General features: G+C 36.4%; 1 protein-coding gene across 1 annotated transcript in view; it reads left to right on the top strand.

Moving 5' to 3' along the window:
- The first annotated feature begins 3,964 nt into the window (after positions 1-3,964).
- LOC121386524 overlaps positions 3,965-16,517 on the top strand; it is a 49,993-nt gene continuing 37,440 nt past the window's right edge. The window contains exons 1-3 of the mRNA XM_041517460.1: positions 3,965-4,023; positions 6,652-6,724; positions 8,103-8,423. Coding sequence (XP_041373394.1) covers positions 4,000-4,023; positions 6,652-6,724; positions 8,103-8,423 — 418 coding nt within the window. The 5' untranslated portion in view covers positions 3,965-3,999. The remainder of the gene's footprint in view (positions 4,024-6,651; positions 6,725-8,102; positions 8,424-16,517) is intronic.

Here is a 16,517-nt window from a genome sequence, read left to right as displayed (position 1 = left end):
ATGTGTTAAGTGTGTATGTGTAGCCTCGTACTCTTTCCAAATAGCCGTACTCCACTTAAGAAACGATCGTAGGGTTAGGGTTTAAGTGTGAATGTCTAGTCTCATACTCTTTCCAAATAGCCGTACTCCACTTAAGTAATGATCGTAGGGTTAGGGTTTAAGTGTGTATGTCTAGTCTCATACTCTTTCCAAATAGCCGTACTCCACTTAAGTAATGATCGTAGGGTTAGGGTTTAAGTGTGTATGTCTAGTCTCATACTCTTTCCAAATAGCTCTACTCCACTTAAGTAATGATCGTAGGGTTAGGCTTTAAGTGTGAATGTCTAGTCTCATACTCTTTCCAAATAGCCGTACTCCACTTAAGTAATGATCGTAGGGTTAGGGGTTAAGTGTGTATGTCTAGCCTCGTACTCTTTCCAAATAGCCATACTCCACTTAAGTAATGATCGTAGGGTTAGGGTTTAAGTGTGTATGTCTAGTCTCATACTCTTTCCAAATAGCCGTACTCCACTTAAGTAATGATCGTAGGGTTAGGGGTTAAGTGTGTATGTCTAGTCTCATACTCTTTCCAAATAGCTATACTCCACTTAAGTAATGATCGTAGGGTTAGGGTTTAAGTGTGTATGTCTAGTCTCATACTCTTTCCAAATAGCCGTACTCCACTTAAGTAATGATCGTAGGGTTACGGTTTAAGTGTGTATGTCTAGTCTCATACTCTTTCCAAATAGCTATACTCCACTTAAGTAATGATCGTAGGGTTAAGGTTTAAGTGTATATGTCTAGTCTCATACTCTTTCCAAATAGCCGTACTCCACTTAAGTAATGATCGTAGGGTTAGGGTTTAAGTGTATATGTCTAGTCTCATACTCTTTCCAAATAGCCATACTCCACTTAAGTAATGATCGTAGGGTTAGGGTTTAAGTGTGTATGTCTAGTCTCATACTCTTTCCAAATAGCCGTACTCCACTTAAGTAATGATCGTAGGGTTAGGGTTTAAGTGTGTATGTCTAGTCTCATACTCTTTCCAAATAGCCGTACTCCACTTAAGTAATGATCGTAGGGTTAGGGTTTAAGTGTGTATGTCTAGTCTCATACTCTTTCCAAATAGCCGTACTCCACTTAAGTAATGATCGTAGGGTTAGGGTTTAAGTGTGAATGTCTAGTCTCATACTCTTTCCAAATAGCCGTACTCCACTTAAGTAATGATCGTAGGGTTAGGGTTTAAGTGTGTATGTCTAGTCTCATACTCTTTCCAAATAGCCGTACTCCACTTAAGTAATGATCGTAGGGTTAGGGTTGTCTAATACTCTTTCCAAATAGCCGTACTCCACTTAAGTATGTCTAGTCTCATACTCTTTTTCCAAATAGCCGTACTCCACTTAAGTAATGATCGTAGGGTTAGGGTTTAAGTGTGTATGTCTAGTCTCATACTCTTTCCAAATAGCCGTACTCCACTTAAGTAATGATCGTAGGGTTAGGGTTTAAGTGTGTATGTCTAGTCTCATACTCTTTCCAAATAGCCGTACTCCACTTAAGTAATGATCGTAGGGTTAGGGTTTAAGTGTGTATGTCTAGTCTCATACTCTTTCCAAATAGCCGTACTCCACTTAAGTAATGATCGTAGGGTTAGGTTTAAGTGTGTATGTCTAGTCTCATACTCTTTCCAAATAGCCGTACTCCACTTAAGTAATGATCGTAGGGTTAGGGTTTAAGTGTGTATGTCTAGTCTCATACTCTTTCCAAATAGCCGTACTCCACTTAAGTAATGATCGTAGGGTTAGGGTTTAAGTGTGAATGTCTAGTCTCATACTCTTTCCAAATAGCCGTACTCCACTTAAGTAATGATCGTAGGGTTAGGGTTTAAGTGTGTATGTCTAGTCTCATACTCTTTCCAAATAGCCCACTTAAGTACTCCACTTAAGTAATGATCGTAGGGTTAGGGTTTAAGTGTGTATGTCTAGTCTCATACTCTTTCCAAATAGCCGTACTCCACTTCAGTAATGATCGTAGGGTTAGGGGTTAAGTGTATATGTCTAGTCTCGTACTCTTTCAAAATAGCTATACTCCACTTAAGTAATGATCGTAGGGTTAGGGGTTAAGTGTGTATGTCTAGTCTCATACTCTTTCCAAATAGCCATACTCCACTTAAGTAATGATCGTAGGGTTACGGTTTAAGTGTGTATGTCTAGTCTCATACTCTTTCCAAATAGCCGTACTCCACTTAAGTAATGATCGTAGGGTTAGGGTTTAAGTGTGTATGTCTAGTCTCATACTCTTTCCAAATAGCCGTACTCCACTTAAGTAATGATCGTAGGGTTAGGGTTTAAGTGTATATGTCTAGTCTCATACTCTTTCCAAATAGCTATACTCCACTTAAGTAATGATCGTAGGGTTAGGGTTTAAGTGTGTATGTCTAGTCTCATACTCTTTCCAAATAGCCGTACTCCACTTAAGTAATGATCGTAGGGTTAGGGTTTAAGTGTGTATGTCTAGTCTCATACTCTTTCCAAATAGCCATACTCCACTTAAGTAATGATCGTAGGGTTAGGGTTTAAGTGTATATGTCTAGTCTCATACTCTTTCCAAATAGCCATACTCCACTTAAGTAATGATCGTAGGGTTAGGGTTTAAGTGTATATGTCTAGTCTCATACTCTTTCCAAATAGCCATACTCCACTTAAGTAATGATCGTAGGGTTAGGGGTTAAGTGTTATGTCTAGTCTCAGCCATACTCCACTTAAGTAATGATCGTAGGGTTATGTCTAGTCTCATACTCTTTCCAAATAGCCGTACTCCACTTAAGTAATGATCGTAGGGTTAGGGTTTAAGTGTGTATGTCTAGTCTCATACTCTTTCCAAATAGCCGTACTCCACTTAAGTAATGATCGTAGGGTTAGGGTTTAAGTGTATATGTCTAGTCTCATACTCTTTCCAAATAGCCATACTCCACTTAAGTAATGATCGTAGGGTTAGGGTTTAAGTGTGTATGTCTAGTCTCATACTCTTTCCAAATAGCCATACTCCACTTAAGTAATGATCGTAGGGTTAAGGTTTAAGTGTGTATGTCTAGTCTCATACTCTTTCAAAATAGCTATACTCCACTTAAGTAATGATCGTAGGGTTAAGGTTTAAGTGTATATGTCTAGTCTCATACTCTTTCCAAATAGCCGTACTCCACTTAAGTAATGATCGTAGGGTTAGGGTTTAAGTGTGAATGTCTAGTCTCATACTCTTTCCAAATAGCCGTACTCCACTTAAGTAATGATCGTAGGGTTAGGGTTTAAGTGTGTATGTCTAGTCTCATACTCTTTCAAAATAGCTATAGTCCACTTAAGTAATGATCGTAGGGTTAGGGGTTAAGTGTGAATGTCTAGCTGTTCTGTTTACAAATAGCCGCGCTGCATTTAATGGCCGTAGCTTTGAACCGGCCGCACACGGCGTGTATCTTAACTTAGTAAAATTACTGTTAAAAAAAACCCCATCACCCCCCTCCCCTCCACAACCCTAACAAAAACCCAAACAAACAAAAAACAAAAAAAAACACCCCGAATGAAAAATAATAAATAATACTAATAAGATAAAGCTAACTAAATGAATTAAACAAGGTGTTTAACAGGCTATATATACATTAACCAAAAAAAAAAAATAATAAAAAAAAAATTAATAAAAAGAAAAGAAAAAGAATAATCATAAAAAAAGGATAATAATCATTATTTTTTAAAATAATAATCATAAAAATAGTGGTGGTCTCTTTTTCTAGGAAGGATCGGGTTCCCAGAAACGCCATTTATAATAGAAAAAGGTTTTACATTGAATTATTTTTTATTTATTTATTGATGATGATGATGATGATGATAATAATAATAACAATAATAATAATAATAATAATAATAATTATTATTGGTACATTACCCATTGTTGTGTCGCGCATTGTACATAGTGTTTAAGCAGGCGATCCAATGACGTCACTTTTGGCGGGTTGGACGAAAACTGCTTAAAATGTTTTCATCATTTTATTTTGAGGTAAGTGTATTCAATGAATTTAAATAGAAAAAAGAGGTTCATATATATATATATATATATATATATTTTTTTAATATAGTTCCAGAATGATATTATATTTATGTGGCACATAATTAATTTAATTTAAAGAGATTAATCAGATTGGCTGAGAAACGTTACAAAAGAAAAGTCAGCCTCCAACACCTTCACATTGGTAGAAATTAGAAAATATTTTTACTGGCCCGGGGCACTAGTTGATGAGGAAAGCTACTAGTCCCCAGGGAAAATCACTAGCCCCTACCCAACACTTCATTATTGAAGCAGTTTGAGAAGATGAAATCTATATGGGAACTATACACGACAACAAAAATAAGCGTAACATACAAACACGAACAGTGTCTTCACAGGTTGAGCTCAAGTATAACGCGCTACATCAACTTGGTCGTCATTTAACAAATGTTTTTTTTTTTTTTTGTTTTTTTTTAAATTACCCTCCCCCCCCCCCCCCGCCCCCAAGGCGGCAGAAAAGGGTGGAGTGTTCACAAAAAATAATAGCAATTATAATATTAATTTAATTTAAGTCATAAATTTCAGGAATTATCTTTACTGTTACTGAATTATTTTATTCTGTCCTAATACACTCGGGTGTCCACTGGTAAACTCGGAACTCTCCGCTCGAGACGTTTGGAAGCAGCTGACCGGCCTCGGTGGCGTAGTGGTTAGGCCATCGGCCTACAGGCTGGTAGGTACTGGGTTCGGATCCCAGTCGAGGCATGGGATTTTTAATCCAGATACTGACTCCAAACCCTAAGTGAGTGCTCCGCAAGGCTCAATGGGTAGGTATAAACCACTTGCACCGACCAGTGATCCATAACTGGTTCAACAAAGGCCATGGTTTGTGCTATCCTGCCTGTGGGAAGCGCAAATAAAAGATCCCTTGCTGCTAATCGGAAAGAGTAGCCCATGTATCTGTGTGGTCCTTAACCATATGTCTGACGCCATATAACCGTAAATAAAATGTGTTGAGTGCGTCGTTAAATAAAACATTTCTTTCTTTCTTTCTTTGGAAGCAGCTAGTTAAAATCGATCGATGCCAACATGATCTATTATATTGCATTTAATTAAAGACTATTTATTACAGACGAAACGAACACAAAACACCAACACACGCACACACACACACACACACACATTCAGGGATGGAGAGAGAGAGAGAGAGAGAGAGAGAGAGAGAGAGAGAGAGAGAGAGAGAGACAGACAGACAGACAGACAGACAGACAGACACACACACACAGAGACAGACAGACAGACAGACACACACACACACACACACAGACACACAGACAGACAGACACACACACACACACACACACACATAACAAATATTTCCTTTCCGAACATTTCTCATCTATAATTAGAACATTACGGCAATTTTCGGAATTCGGAAACAAAAACCGGAAAGTTCCGATTGTGTTTGCAATAAATATCCGAATTTATTGAGACCAAACAAAACTGCGATGCTTTTGACTTGTCAGTCTGCCATGACTATTTATTTGGATGAAATACATCTACAGTTTGTATGTTTAACAGGTTCCATTGGCAAACTAGTTTGACTGTCCGCATCATGAATCTGGGTCACAACTGCCCAGTATTACTCGCCCGAAAAAAAAGAAGAAAAATGTCGATCAACATTTTTCATTTGGGGATGTATACTTTTAGGGAGTGGGGGGGGGGGGGGGGGGGGGGGGGGGGGGGGTGGTGAGGTGGGTGGTCAAAAGTGTACGGTTTGTACGCTCGTAAAAATGTTGAAAATTATGGACGGCCCCTTATTGTATTTAAGGAGATGTAAAGTGACGTCTTTGGAATACTGACGTATTGCAACGTTTCGCCACATTAAAATAAAACTTGTTCCATGCACCGCGGAACATAGGGGCTGGAGGGGTCCATTAATTATGAATTGAAAATAATACTGGTAGTACATCTCCCTCGATCTCAATAAACCCCACCCCAATGTCTACGTGCTTCCGCCGTGCCTGTGGTCTACTAACCTTGAGCCTGTCAAAATTATATAACGTGCAGACAACGCTGTTAATGGGTCAGTATGTTTTCATATTTCACAATTCTGGACAAAAGGTTATTTTAAAAGGTGAAATAAATAAAAAGTACCTTTCGTTAAATATGACAACATTACTGTTGAATATGTTATAGATATTGCAATGTTAAGACCATCCCAAATCAACGTTAGCGTGACGGGGACTTTTAGCCGTGACTGTAGTCATAAATCAACATTGGTGTGACAGTGACTTTTAGCCGTGATTGTACAGACAAAAAGTAACGCTAGGGTAACCGTGACTTTAAGCCGTGAGTGTACAGTCATAAACCAACATTGGTGTGACAGTGACTTTCAGCCATGGCTGTACAGACAGAAAGTAACGCTGGGGTAACCGTGATTTTAAGCCTTGAGTGTACAGTCATAAATCAACATTGGTGTGACAGTGACTGTACCGACAGAAGTCAATGCTAGGCCAACGTAATTGGTTGTTTGTCGCGTTTCATGTTAATTTCTTAATCATACAAAAATGTATCATCTAGTAAAATTATTCACTTCTTATGAATGAAATTTTAATAACTTGTATCTGTTATTTATAGACCGTGAACATGAAGCTGACTGTTGCAGCTGTGGGGATGGTTGCGTTCGTGTTCAGCGTTATGTCGGTTTCAGGTAATATCGAATTATTAAATTTTGTTATTCATATTGCACACTCCAATACGTTGGGAGGTTACCTAACACTTGCTTCCCTGGTAGTATGTCTTCCCACCCTGTCAGAACCAACTTGAGATTGACTTCACGGTTCCTGTTCCATGTGATTCGGGGAGCCGTACATGTCACTGCTGACGGATGCCGCCTTTTCTGGTTGTTGTTACTAACATCACCTGCATGGGTTTGTGACAGGCATCCCTAGGAGGAGGGCTTACCATGGTTGGCCTCATTTTTCTACTTGTCAGACTCCATCCAGGCTTGGGGAGAGCACTTGTTCATCTGCAGATCTCATTACCCACCGCCATCTTTTGAATGCTGCACTTGTGAGGACAGGTAATGTGAAACGAAATGGAGAAGACTTGGAGCGTTTTCTCTTTTATAGATACATTACCCGTCCTCACGGATTTATTCCCAACCAAGCCTCCCCGCTTCCTCTTCTCCGTTGATGCGCTCATGGAAAAGAAGGAAGTTGAAGTCACATGACCAGAACTACAGGGAGCATACAGTGAAGAATTTTAGGCCATCCCATTGGCTGTTGGGATGTTCGGACCAGACCACTCGCGTGGAGGTGGAGGTGCACTTGTAAGGACAGGTAATGTATCTATAAAAGAGAAAACACTCCAATGCATGTCAGGTCATATTGAGAATGCCTCCAATCTTTAAAATCTCTATGATGTCTAGTATGAGTGTGCAAAGTCTCATGATTTTATAAAAAGAGTGCACAATTCGGTCATTTATGTGCACATATCCTCTGGACTTTGTGCTAAAAAAACTATGATAATCATAATTTTAGTACTGTGTATTGATTTTAAACACACATTCTACAATATGTTACCATTTTAAGTAAATTAAATAAATAATTTTACAAAATAACTAATTCCAACTAGAATGACAACACATGAGACAAAATAGTAATGTTTTCACAGATGACACAGTACAAATAGGCACACAATATTTCAACTGCATTAAACCATTGTTTCAAACGTGCATAAATAGTAAATTAACTATATGGCTTCATGATCTAGCATAAATATATATGTTTAAACACTTCTTCTAACACTGCACAGGAGTTTCTATAGTCATGATTCGGAATTTGCTATTCTGTAACTTGTGTGACACTAAAGGAAATTGGCCTTCAACAAACAATTTAAGCATTCTTCCACCAATATGCAATACAAATAAATAAATCCTACATGTAAAACAAAAATAAGAGACTAAAATGCTCTGTTATTTGACATTCCAGTCTACAAACTATAACTTACGTGATGTGAAATGTCCCATAAAATTAATTAACTTAAAATGAATATATTTGTGTACTAATATTGTAGTTATTTTGCAGGCGCTGGTATTCTTAAACTGACAAAGAGTATGGCAGTGATTGGTCAGCCACTTATCCTGAAATACGAAAATGACATGACGAATATAACACAAAGAGTGGCTTTTGTTTTGGGTACACTTGTACAGGGAGTTTGTGAAGATCTGACTGTTGTGAATGGACTATGTGGTTCTGGACGTGGACATACTGTCACCAGAATCTCTTCACATGTAATAACGCTTGAGATACCTTCATTTGATGCAACAGTGAATGCTGGTACTTGGAAAGTACAGGAAGGGTTAAGTCTCTTTTCAAATGAATTGGATTTGACAGCCCCATTTGCAAGTAAGTATAACCTTTTAAAGACTGACATTATTACCAAAGAAACAAATACAAATACAAACAGAAAATCAATGTGTGTGTGTGTGTGTGTGTGTGTGTGTGTGTGTGTGTGTGTGTGTGTGAGCATTACATAGTTTTAGAGATGTAATGGCATCAATATTACAAAATGTTACACAAGTGAGGGATTTAAAAATGCCAGATTAGGTTATGAGAGGTTGGTGAAAAACGATTCTATTCAGTTGTGTCTGTTGAGCTTCAAGTTTTATTAAATATCAAAGTCCGGAAAGCTGAATCGCTGACATCTTTTTAAAACCAATTAAAAGAAATCAGACAAATACCCTTACAGAAATGACTGTATTTTTGTAGGCGGATGGGACAGACTATATGTAAGATTTCGAACAGAACAGTCCCCTTCACCACGTGCTATATCATGTTTGGGTGGGGTTTTTCAATGTATTTCAGGGGACGCACGACCCGACCTCTCCCCTAAAAACACCACTAGCCAGTCTAGACTTCCTCTACATAATTTCCTGCGCATGGGCCCGTTTGACTAAATATTTCGTTTGCTGCAAATTAATTAGGCCTATATACATTGTATTATAAAGTGTAAAATTTTGTTAACAGTATTTGTTTTGTTTACATCAAAATATTTGTGTAAACATATATGTGTTATCGAAGTGTTGTATGAGAGAAAAACACGAACAACTCGGCAGGGATTTGGGGTTTATCTTGGATCATCAATCGGGTGGGATATAGCTATAACAGACATATATACACACAAAGACCCTGACATAACAAAACAGGGAATACTTAAAATCACATATATATAGACATTTCAGTTATAATAATGAATGAATGAATGTTTAACGACACCCCAGCACGAAAAATACATCGGCTATTATAATTGGGTGTCAAACTATGGTAATGCAAATAAATAAAGTGATGATCAACATCAATATAAAAATTTAAGACAAACAAAAACAGTGTAAAGAACTGTGCAAAAACACAAATATCACAGAATTTTACAGATACTAAATTTTACTCAAAACTTCAATTTTGTGCTGTATTGGCCATTCTCAAAGAGAATGTTACACCCCTGCACCACGGCGAGGTTACAGCACACGCAGGGGTCAGTTATAATAAGTCATAAAATTAATTACACACTTAACATTCAGAATTAACCGATATACTAACCAGTGTAAACACACTGACCTTTTGAGCATAAATACCGAACATCTTATCCAATTCCATATTCATATTCATTATATCATTAAATTTAAGAAATTATGAAATAACTTAGGAATCACTGATTACACACATAACACTGTTTTTAATACATTGAATGTTCTATTCTCAAGAAACACTATAAACATAACATATAACATATTTCATAAATACAAAGCTAAATAAACCATAGCCTGTCTACAAATAGTTTACCTACCGACTGTGGGTCGGGTCTTTACAGAAGCATAATGCTTGTTGTCACCTACGTGATTGTGGCACCTAATAATAAAATAAAGTCAATTAAGTATGCATAAATCCATACATGTACAAATACTAATTAAATATCTCATAATAACTGAGTTATTATGCTACTTTATTAAATACTGTGCATTAGATATTATAATCATTTAATATGATAGAAAATATAGACTTTAACCTCTCCTACTAGCTATTCTATAAATATAACATAACCATTTAATAAAAAGCTAACCAAGCTAAGTCACAATGTTATATTTCATAGAACTACAATACTATTACTATATTATTAATCACTAAATCTCCTTATCTCTTTTCTTGAATAAAATAAGTAATTAAAATAGGTAGTTAAGGTGTAAACCATGTACAATATGTATTTAGGGGATAATATCGCTGTGTTTCGTTGTTAACTATAAGGATTTAGCACAAACTTTGGATTAGGGACGAGACGAATTCTTATAGTTAACAACGAAACACAGTGATATTATCCCTATTCTAATACTACACCCATTAGGAGTATCTGTAAGACATTTTATTGTTGTTGTTTTTTTAGTAAAGAAATCCCACAAATATAAAAAAGATTTTTTATCTATTCTCCTTACTTACGATATTCAATGAAAATGCTTGTAGTAAGTAAAATTATGATGTAATCTTTTTTTCGTTCTCTTCACATGACGTCATTGACTTAGGAGCGAACCAAACGGAAAATGTATCAGCATTGTAGTCTGTCTTTTGAACATGATTTATTGCAATACAGGATACACTAAAATAAATATTTTCATTGGCTGTCAATTTCTGTTGCAAGATATATTAGCCTAGACAACAAAAACAATAGGGTAAAAGTAAAAGGTACACAAACATATTTGTATGGATATGATAAAGTGACCATTGGTTAGTGATATCCAGAGTTAGAATTATCAGTCTCTGCATAATCATACAATTTTGATTTAAAAACAATGAATTTTGCTACTGTGACACCACGCGACCGCCATACAATTTCCCGTTTGTTTTACCGGAAGCTGACCTGATTCTAATGAGAATTCGAGAGCGTGCTTGTTTGATATGAAGCTGTTTTCGTCAAAATACTGGTAAGTGTTCTTTATGTCGTTATGTTTTGCATGGTTTACCTGTGTTCATGTCTACGGGATTTTACACCCACTGCAGACGATTTTTAAAATTTTTATTTCATTATTATTATTGACGATCGAGGACAAGACATTCGGGCACTGTCGTTTCAGCTTCCAACACAATAAATATCATGTATTGTAGTTTCAGTTTAGATCTATTTTTGGTACATGGTAAAAACAGTATTTTACTATATTTTCTTCAAACAGGCGAATGCATTGATAACCATCAAACAAAACAATTCCAGCATTGTGAAAGTGTCACGCGGCTTAGACTATTATTATTTGTTGGGATATGCAAAGGTAACGTCATACAAATAGTGACGTCATTCTGCTATGGGAATGCAGCTTTTTAGATTATTTTCACCCTTTGTAAATCGACAACTCCAACCCCATTGTACAGACATCAACCCTATCTGAATATTTGTGTTTGTCACAAATGCAGAGATAATATTATGTTCAAATTTTATTTCAGATATTTTTAAAATGTACATGTGCCATCCGTAAATTTTTACTTTATGATAGAGCAACTGAATGTGCATAATAATTAATAAACTAACCGTGGTTTGTGAGCTGGAAATGTGTGGCTGACCAAATTGGTCAAAGTATTATTGTTATTATCATTTGCTTTTTTATTAATAAGTAATTTTTGCACGATCTAAACGTTCTAAACTCATTTTGTTACTCAGTGTGTGATTGTTCCCTTTGAAGAACTAATTTCTTAAAAGAACATGGGCTGTTCAACAATTACGTAATGTTAAGGGGTAGGTACAGGGTGTTGCAAATAATTGACTAACGTTATGAAACCCCCCCCCCCCCAAACAAACTGGACCAATGTACTAATTATTTTATTCATAAAGTCAATGCAGAGTATTTGTTCTTTTCTCTGTCATTTAATAATAATTATAAACACACACACACACACACACACACACACACACACACACACACACACACACACACACTTTAGAAGAGTTGGTCGTAATGTTACAAAATGTTATAATGGGGCGTCGTTGAAGGCCCACGTATACACATGCATGTTAAATTTAACCTGTATACATGTTAACCATACATTTTGTTTTTCAGGGATATAATTCTAAAAGACCATGGAGCTGTGTGCACTGTGCGAAAAGACCATCAACGCGGATGGGAAGACTGTGATACCAACTAATAGAGGACGATACTCTAAAACACTGACCAGGAGACTGACTGTCAAGTAGAACTGAAAGCAGTTCCCAAACGTGAGTTCCCTCATATTTGAAAAGGATATAATTGTGTGTAGCGAGTGAACTCGAGGACAGGGAAGATCTTGAAGTAATCTCAGACTCTTCCATGCACGACAAACTGTTGAAAGGTGAACTGTCACATGGCTCTGTGAAAAACAATGACCATCTCACCAGGATCAGCAGAAAGCTGCATGAAACGAAACTGACACTGACTGAAAGAACTAGTGAACTATGGCTTCAGTATCTGTTTATGGTTGATATAATAAAATGCTTTCTGGAGGCTGGTTCCTTCACCGGTCAGCTGTACATAAGATACTCCCATATATTGCTGTCGCTGGACAGTACTTATACAGAAACTCCACTATCTGCTCTTGCAACAGATGACCGCAAGAACAAATGACCAAACTTGACAAAACCAACCAGGTTGTCGATAAACGCTTCACGGATGGACACCATGTTGTGAGACGAAGCAACATATACTAGGATGGCATTTCACCAGACTTTACTATTGAGCAGACCCTGATGCGCGGTGTAAAAGAGCAGGTGGCCTCAGTCAAGGGACAGGGATAACCGAATCGCAACATGCAAAGTGAGTGCTTTCCATGCCAGCATGTGCTGATATAAACAATGTCATGTAGGAAGTCACTGGAAATCGGCGACTTACGAGCGATCAGCACATAGTTGGGATACACACAAACGGCAAAGGACACAGAGGATATGATTGTGATTACATCCTACCTTTGGGAAAGAAATCAATTTGCTGACGGTCCCACACTTGCTGTTGGTGTTATCGAAAATTCACTTGTCAACGTTATCACGGCAAAGACAGTCGGTCTTAAAAGTCTCAAAGCCAAACAGCAGCAGAGATTACCCTGAAAAAGAAGGAAGTCCAGACGCTGGGGAAAAGCATGTCTGTAACGTGGATGGCAGGCCACAATCAGTCGACCAGCAACTTCTTTTGCAACTTTTCAGAACTGCAGCCAATACCATCTCTGATGACATAAAATAAGGCAGCACTGGCAAATGAGCTTTGGAAACTTGTTCTTGTCAGTGGTAACGCTCTCAGTCCGTCAGTACAAAATGACGTACAGTTAGCAATTGATGAAGGCTCCTTACGTCATCGATTGAATACTATCCTAAAGTTGTTGTTGTGATTGGCGGATATATCCCAAGACCCACAACAAAATACATGATCCACCTAAGGCGTTCCAAGGTATGGAAAGCAAATGCTGTTCATTTTGTGCCTGATATGATTCTCAGATCTACAAAAGAGCATTTCAAGCAGTGTTTCATTTGTGCCCTTGGCAGTTCTTTGGAAAATACATGCATAATCATTTATGCAAAAGTTGATGATGACTTACAGATCGTCAAAGTGTACAAAAAGCAATGTTACTGCAAGGGTTGGAGAAGATACTGATCTGCTCATTGTGTTAGTACATCACACTCGAACTGGCTCACATGACGTCTTAGTTTATTTGAACAAACAAGCTTGTCGGTTCATTTGTGAGATTTTTCTTCACAGTTCGGGAACGTTTTAATTTACAATAAAGTTTAGATACAAATAAGTATCTAAATAAAACACTTTACAACCCCCTAAAACTATTAATTTTAGTAAGTCGTTTTTGTTTATTCATTAAAATTACCGATATCGGGTCCACATGGCTTGTAGAAACGGACTTAAAATGGAAGCTGAATTAACATTAGGTGTTACATGACCTCACACGTGCCAGCTCAACAAGGCCAAATCATTTATTTTTAATGACTTCCATACCCCCTATTCCTAGAATGTTTTTGTTTTGTTCAATTATTATATTCGATTTCGCGGAAATACCTATCTGAAACGGAATTCCCGATTTTTTTCGAAAACATTATTTAACTTTAAATAGCGCATTTGATTAATTAAAATTTATTTTTCGAACTAGAAACTATGGACACCGACATCTGCCTGTGCTACTCTACGACACTAGTACCTTTGTATGTTTAATGTAGAGTATCTAGACGTTTTACCAGTCGTGTTTTCTTCACTTATTCCCGGCGATTTAACAGGAAAACCCGAACATTGTGAGCTAAAAGTGTCCGATATTTACTCAAGTGAAAGATATATTATGTTATGCTTATTACTTTTTAACATTTGAGGCATGTTTCCGATCTCAGAAAAGAATGCAGTAATTGCATATTGTATGCCAGGCTTTGCTCAAAATAAATTATACAAGGGAAGTGGTTTATAGTGTGATCATTTGTAATTATTTTCCCGATCATATCGTAAAGAAAACTGAAAATGTCCGAAGTCTGTGTCGTGGCGTATTCTTGTTTAAATTTAAACCAAAAATAAATATAAACTACTGACATGTTTTGCCTCATTGCATATTTATTTATTTTATACCAGCAATTAATTGTGGTGTGTGTGTGTGTGTGTGTGTGTGTGTGTGTGTGTGTGTGTGTGAGAGAGAGAAACAAACACAGAATCTGTTTAATACTGAAACGGAAAAACCCGGAATTTGTAACATTATGAAACGGAAAAGGGAAAAATCTGATACGGAAAATCAGTGCCTCTACCTACTGTAGTGAATAGTAAACCTAGCACATTCAGAACAATTGTAAATAATTCTGAGTGTATAAACTGTTTTAACTAAGAATCACTTGATTAGAACATTTATATTTTACACACTATCAACTATTATGGACGTATTGCCTGTCTGAAATTGAAATTTTCCTTTTAAAAATATTAATCAAAGTGATCGTTCACTGCGCATAGTTGAAAAACGTATTTTATCATGTAGTGGCTTAAAAAAAAATTAAATGACGAACCGAGCAGGCGTGACAGTTATTTGAAGAAACGCGCGTGCTAGAAGTTGGAAACAAAACTGCTTACCTATTTACTGGATGGTGTTATACTCATGTTTACTAGAAAGGATTTGTTTTACATCCATGTTGATTTATTTTTTCGTTAACTAATTGGAATATGTTTTATTTCATGTACCCAACTGAAAAAAAAAAATTGTTCTGCAAGTATCGTATTAATGTTTTTGCCGTTTGGGACATCAATGGTAGCCGTTTACATAATGACGTCATCAAATCAATATTAAACAATTGTGCAGAGCCACACACATTTCTAACTTTTGCAATATGTAGAGATGGCCTTTGTGATAGTGTTACAGCAAACAAACCTTGTGTACCAATTTCTTTTAGGTCATAGTTAATTTTGCCACAGGGCTACCACACTATATTGCTATGATTGGACTTTTCATTTGTGAGCGGTGTTTCAGCCTCATATTGAATTAATTCAAGGAATTCGCTTGGTTTAATTTTGTACGAAAACCATGTTGATGGGGTAGGTCTACCAGTTTATAACTTGCTAACATATTTTTACTTCAAGTTTATAGAAATACATAAAATAATATGCATTTACTAAAGGGCAAGTATTATTTTCAAAGTTTTTTCAGAATTGTGCGATATTTTAAAGCAGTTAATGTTTAAAATTGCGTTTAAAAAATCAAGTCATTTCAATCTTGTCTTCTTTATCAATTTTATTGTCACAAAAAGTATGTGCTAAACAAAAATAAGGTACTTCAGATCGTGATATAATTATTTCTGATGAACCAGCTTGCACCCTTTTAGTTCAAGTAGTTTATTATTTGCCAAAAAATATACATTTTATAGGCATACACACATATTTACAATAACATAATACATTGTACACATTGCGGGAAATGGTGAGGTCTACAGGATAGACCTATTAAAAGTTATCACAGTCGATAGTAAAATACAGTAATAAAATAAATACATAAATAAAAACATACTCATAAATCAAGGTTGTCTGTTCTATGTGTGGTAGCAGTTATCAAGTATTTACACAGTTTAATTAACTCTCGGTGGACAGTAGTTGTGTTAATTATAATAATAATAAGTTTTAATATATTTATCTCTTATAGTATAGTAGAACGGACAAACTAGAACAAAGTGATATTCGTCTTCTAGTATATTCATGTTGCAGAGATTACATATCCTATTGCTTCTATCGATATGATGGTATCTGCCCGTTTCTATGGAGAGAATATGTGCAGAAAGTCTAAATTTACTCAAAATACGTTTATATTTCAGGGCGATAGGTTTCTGAAGGTAAGGTTGTAGACAAAAATTATTAACAATGAATTTGTATAGGAGACACTTTGGAGAATTATTAAATACAGCAAACATAGCCTGAATAAATTGATCTGTCATTCTCTGCTTGAATAATGATAAAACTGTTCTGCTATTTTCTACATTTT

Source organism: Gigantopelta aegis, chromosome 12 (assembly GCF_016097555.1).
Source record: "Gigantopelta aegis isolate Gae_Host chromosome 12, Gae_host_genome, whole genome shotgun sequence".
Taxonomy (NCBI): Eukaryota; Metazoa; Mollusca; class Gastropoda; order Neomphalida; family Peltospiridae; genus Gigantopelta; species Gigantopelta aegis.
Note: the sequence above shows the minus strand (reverse complement) of the source record. Positions and strands in the feature narration are given on the sequence as shown.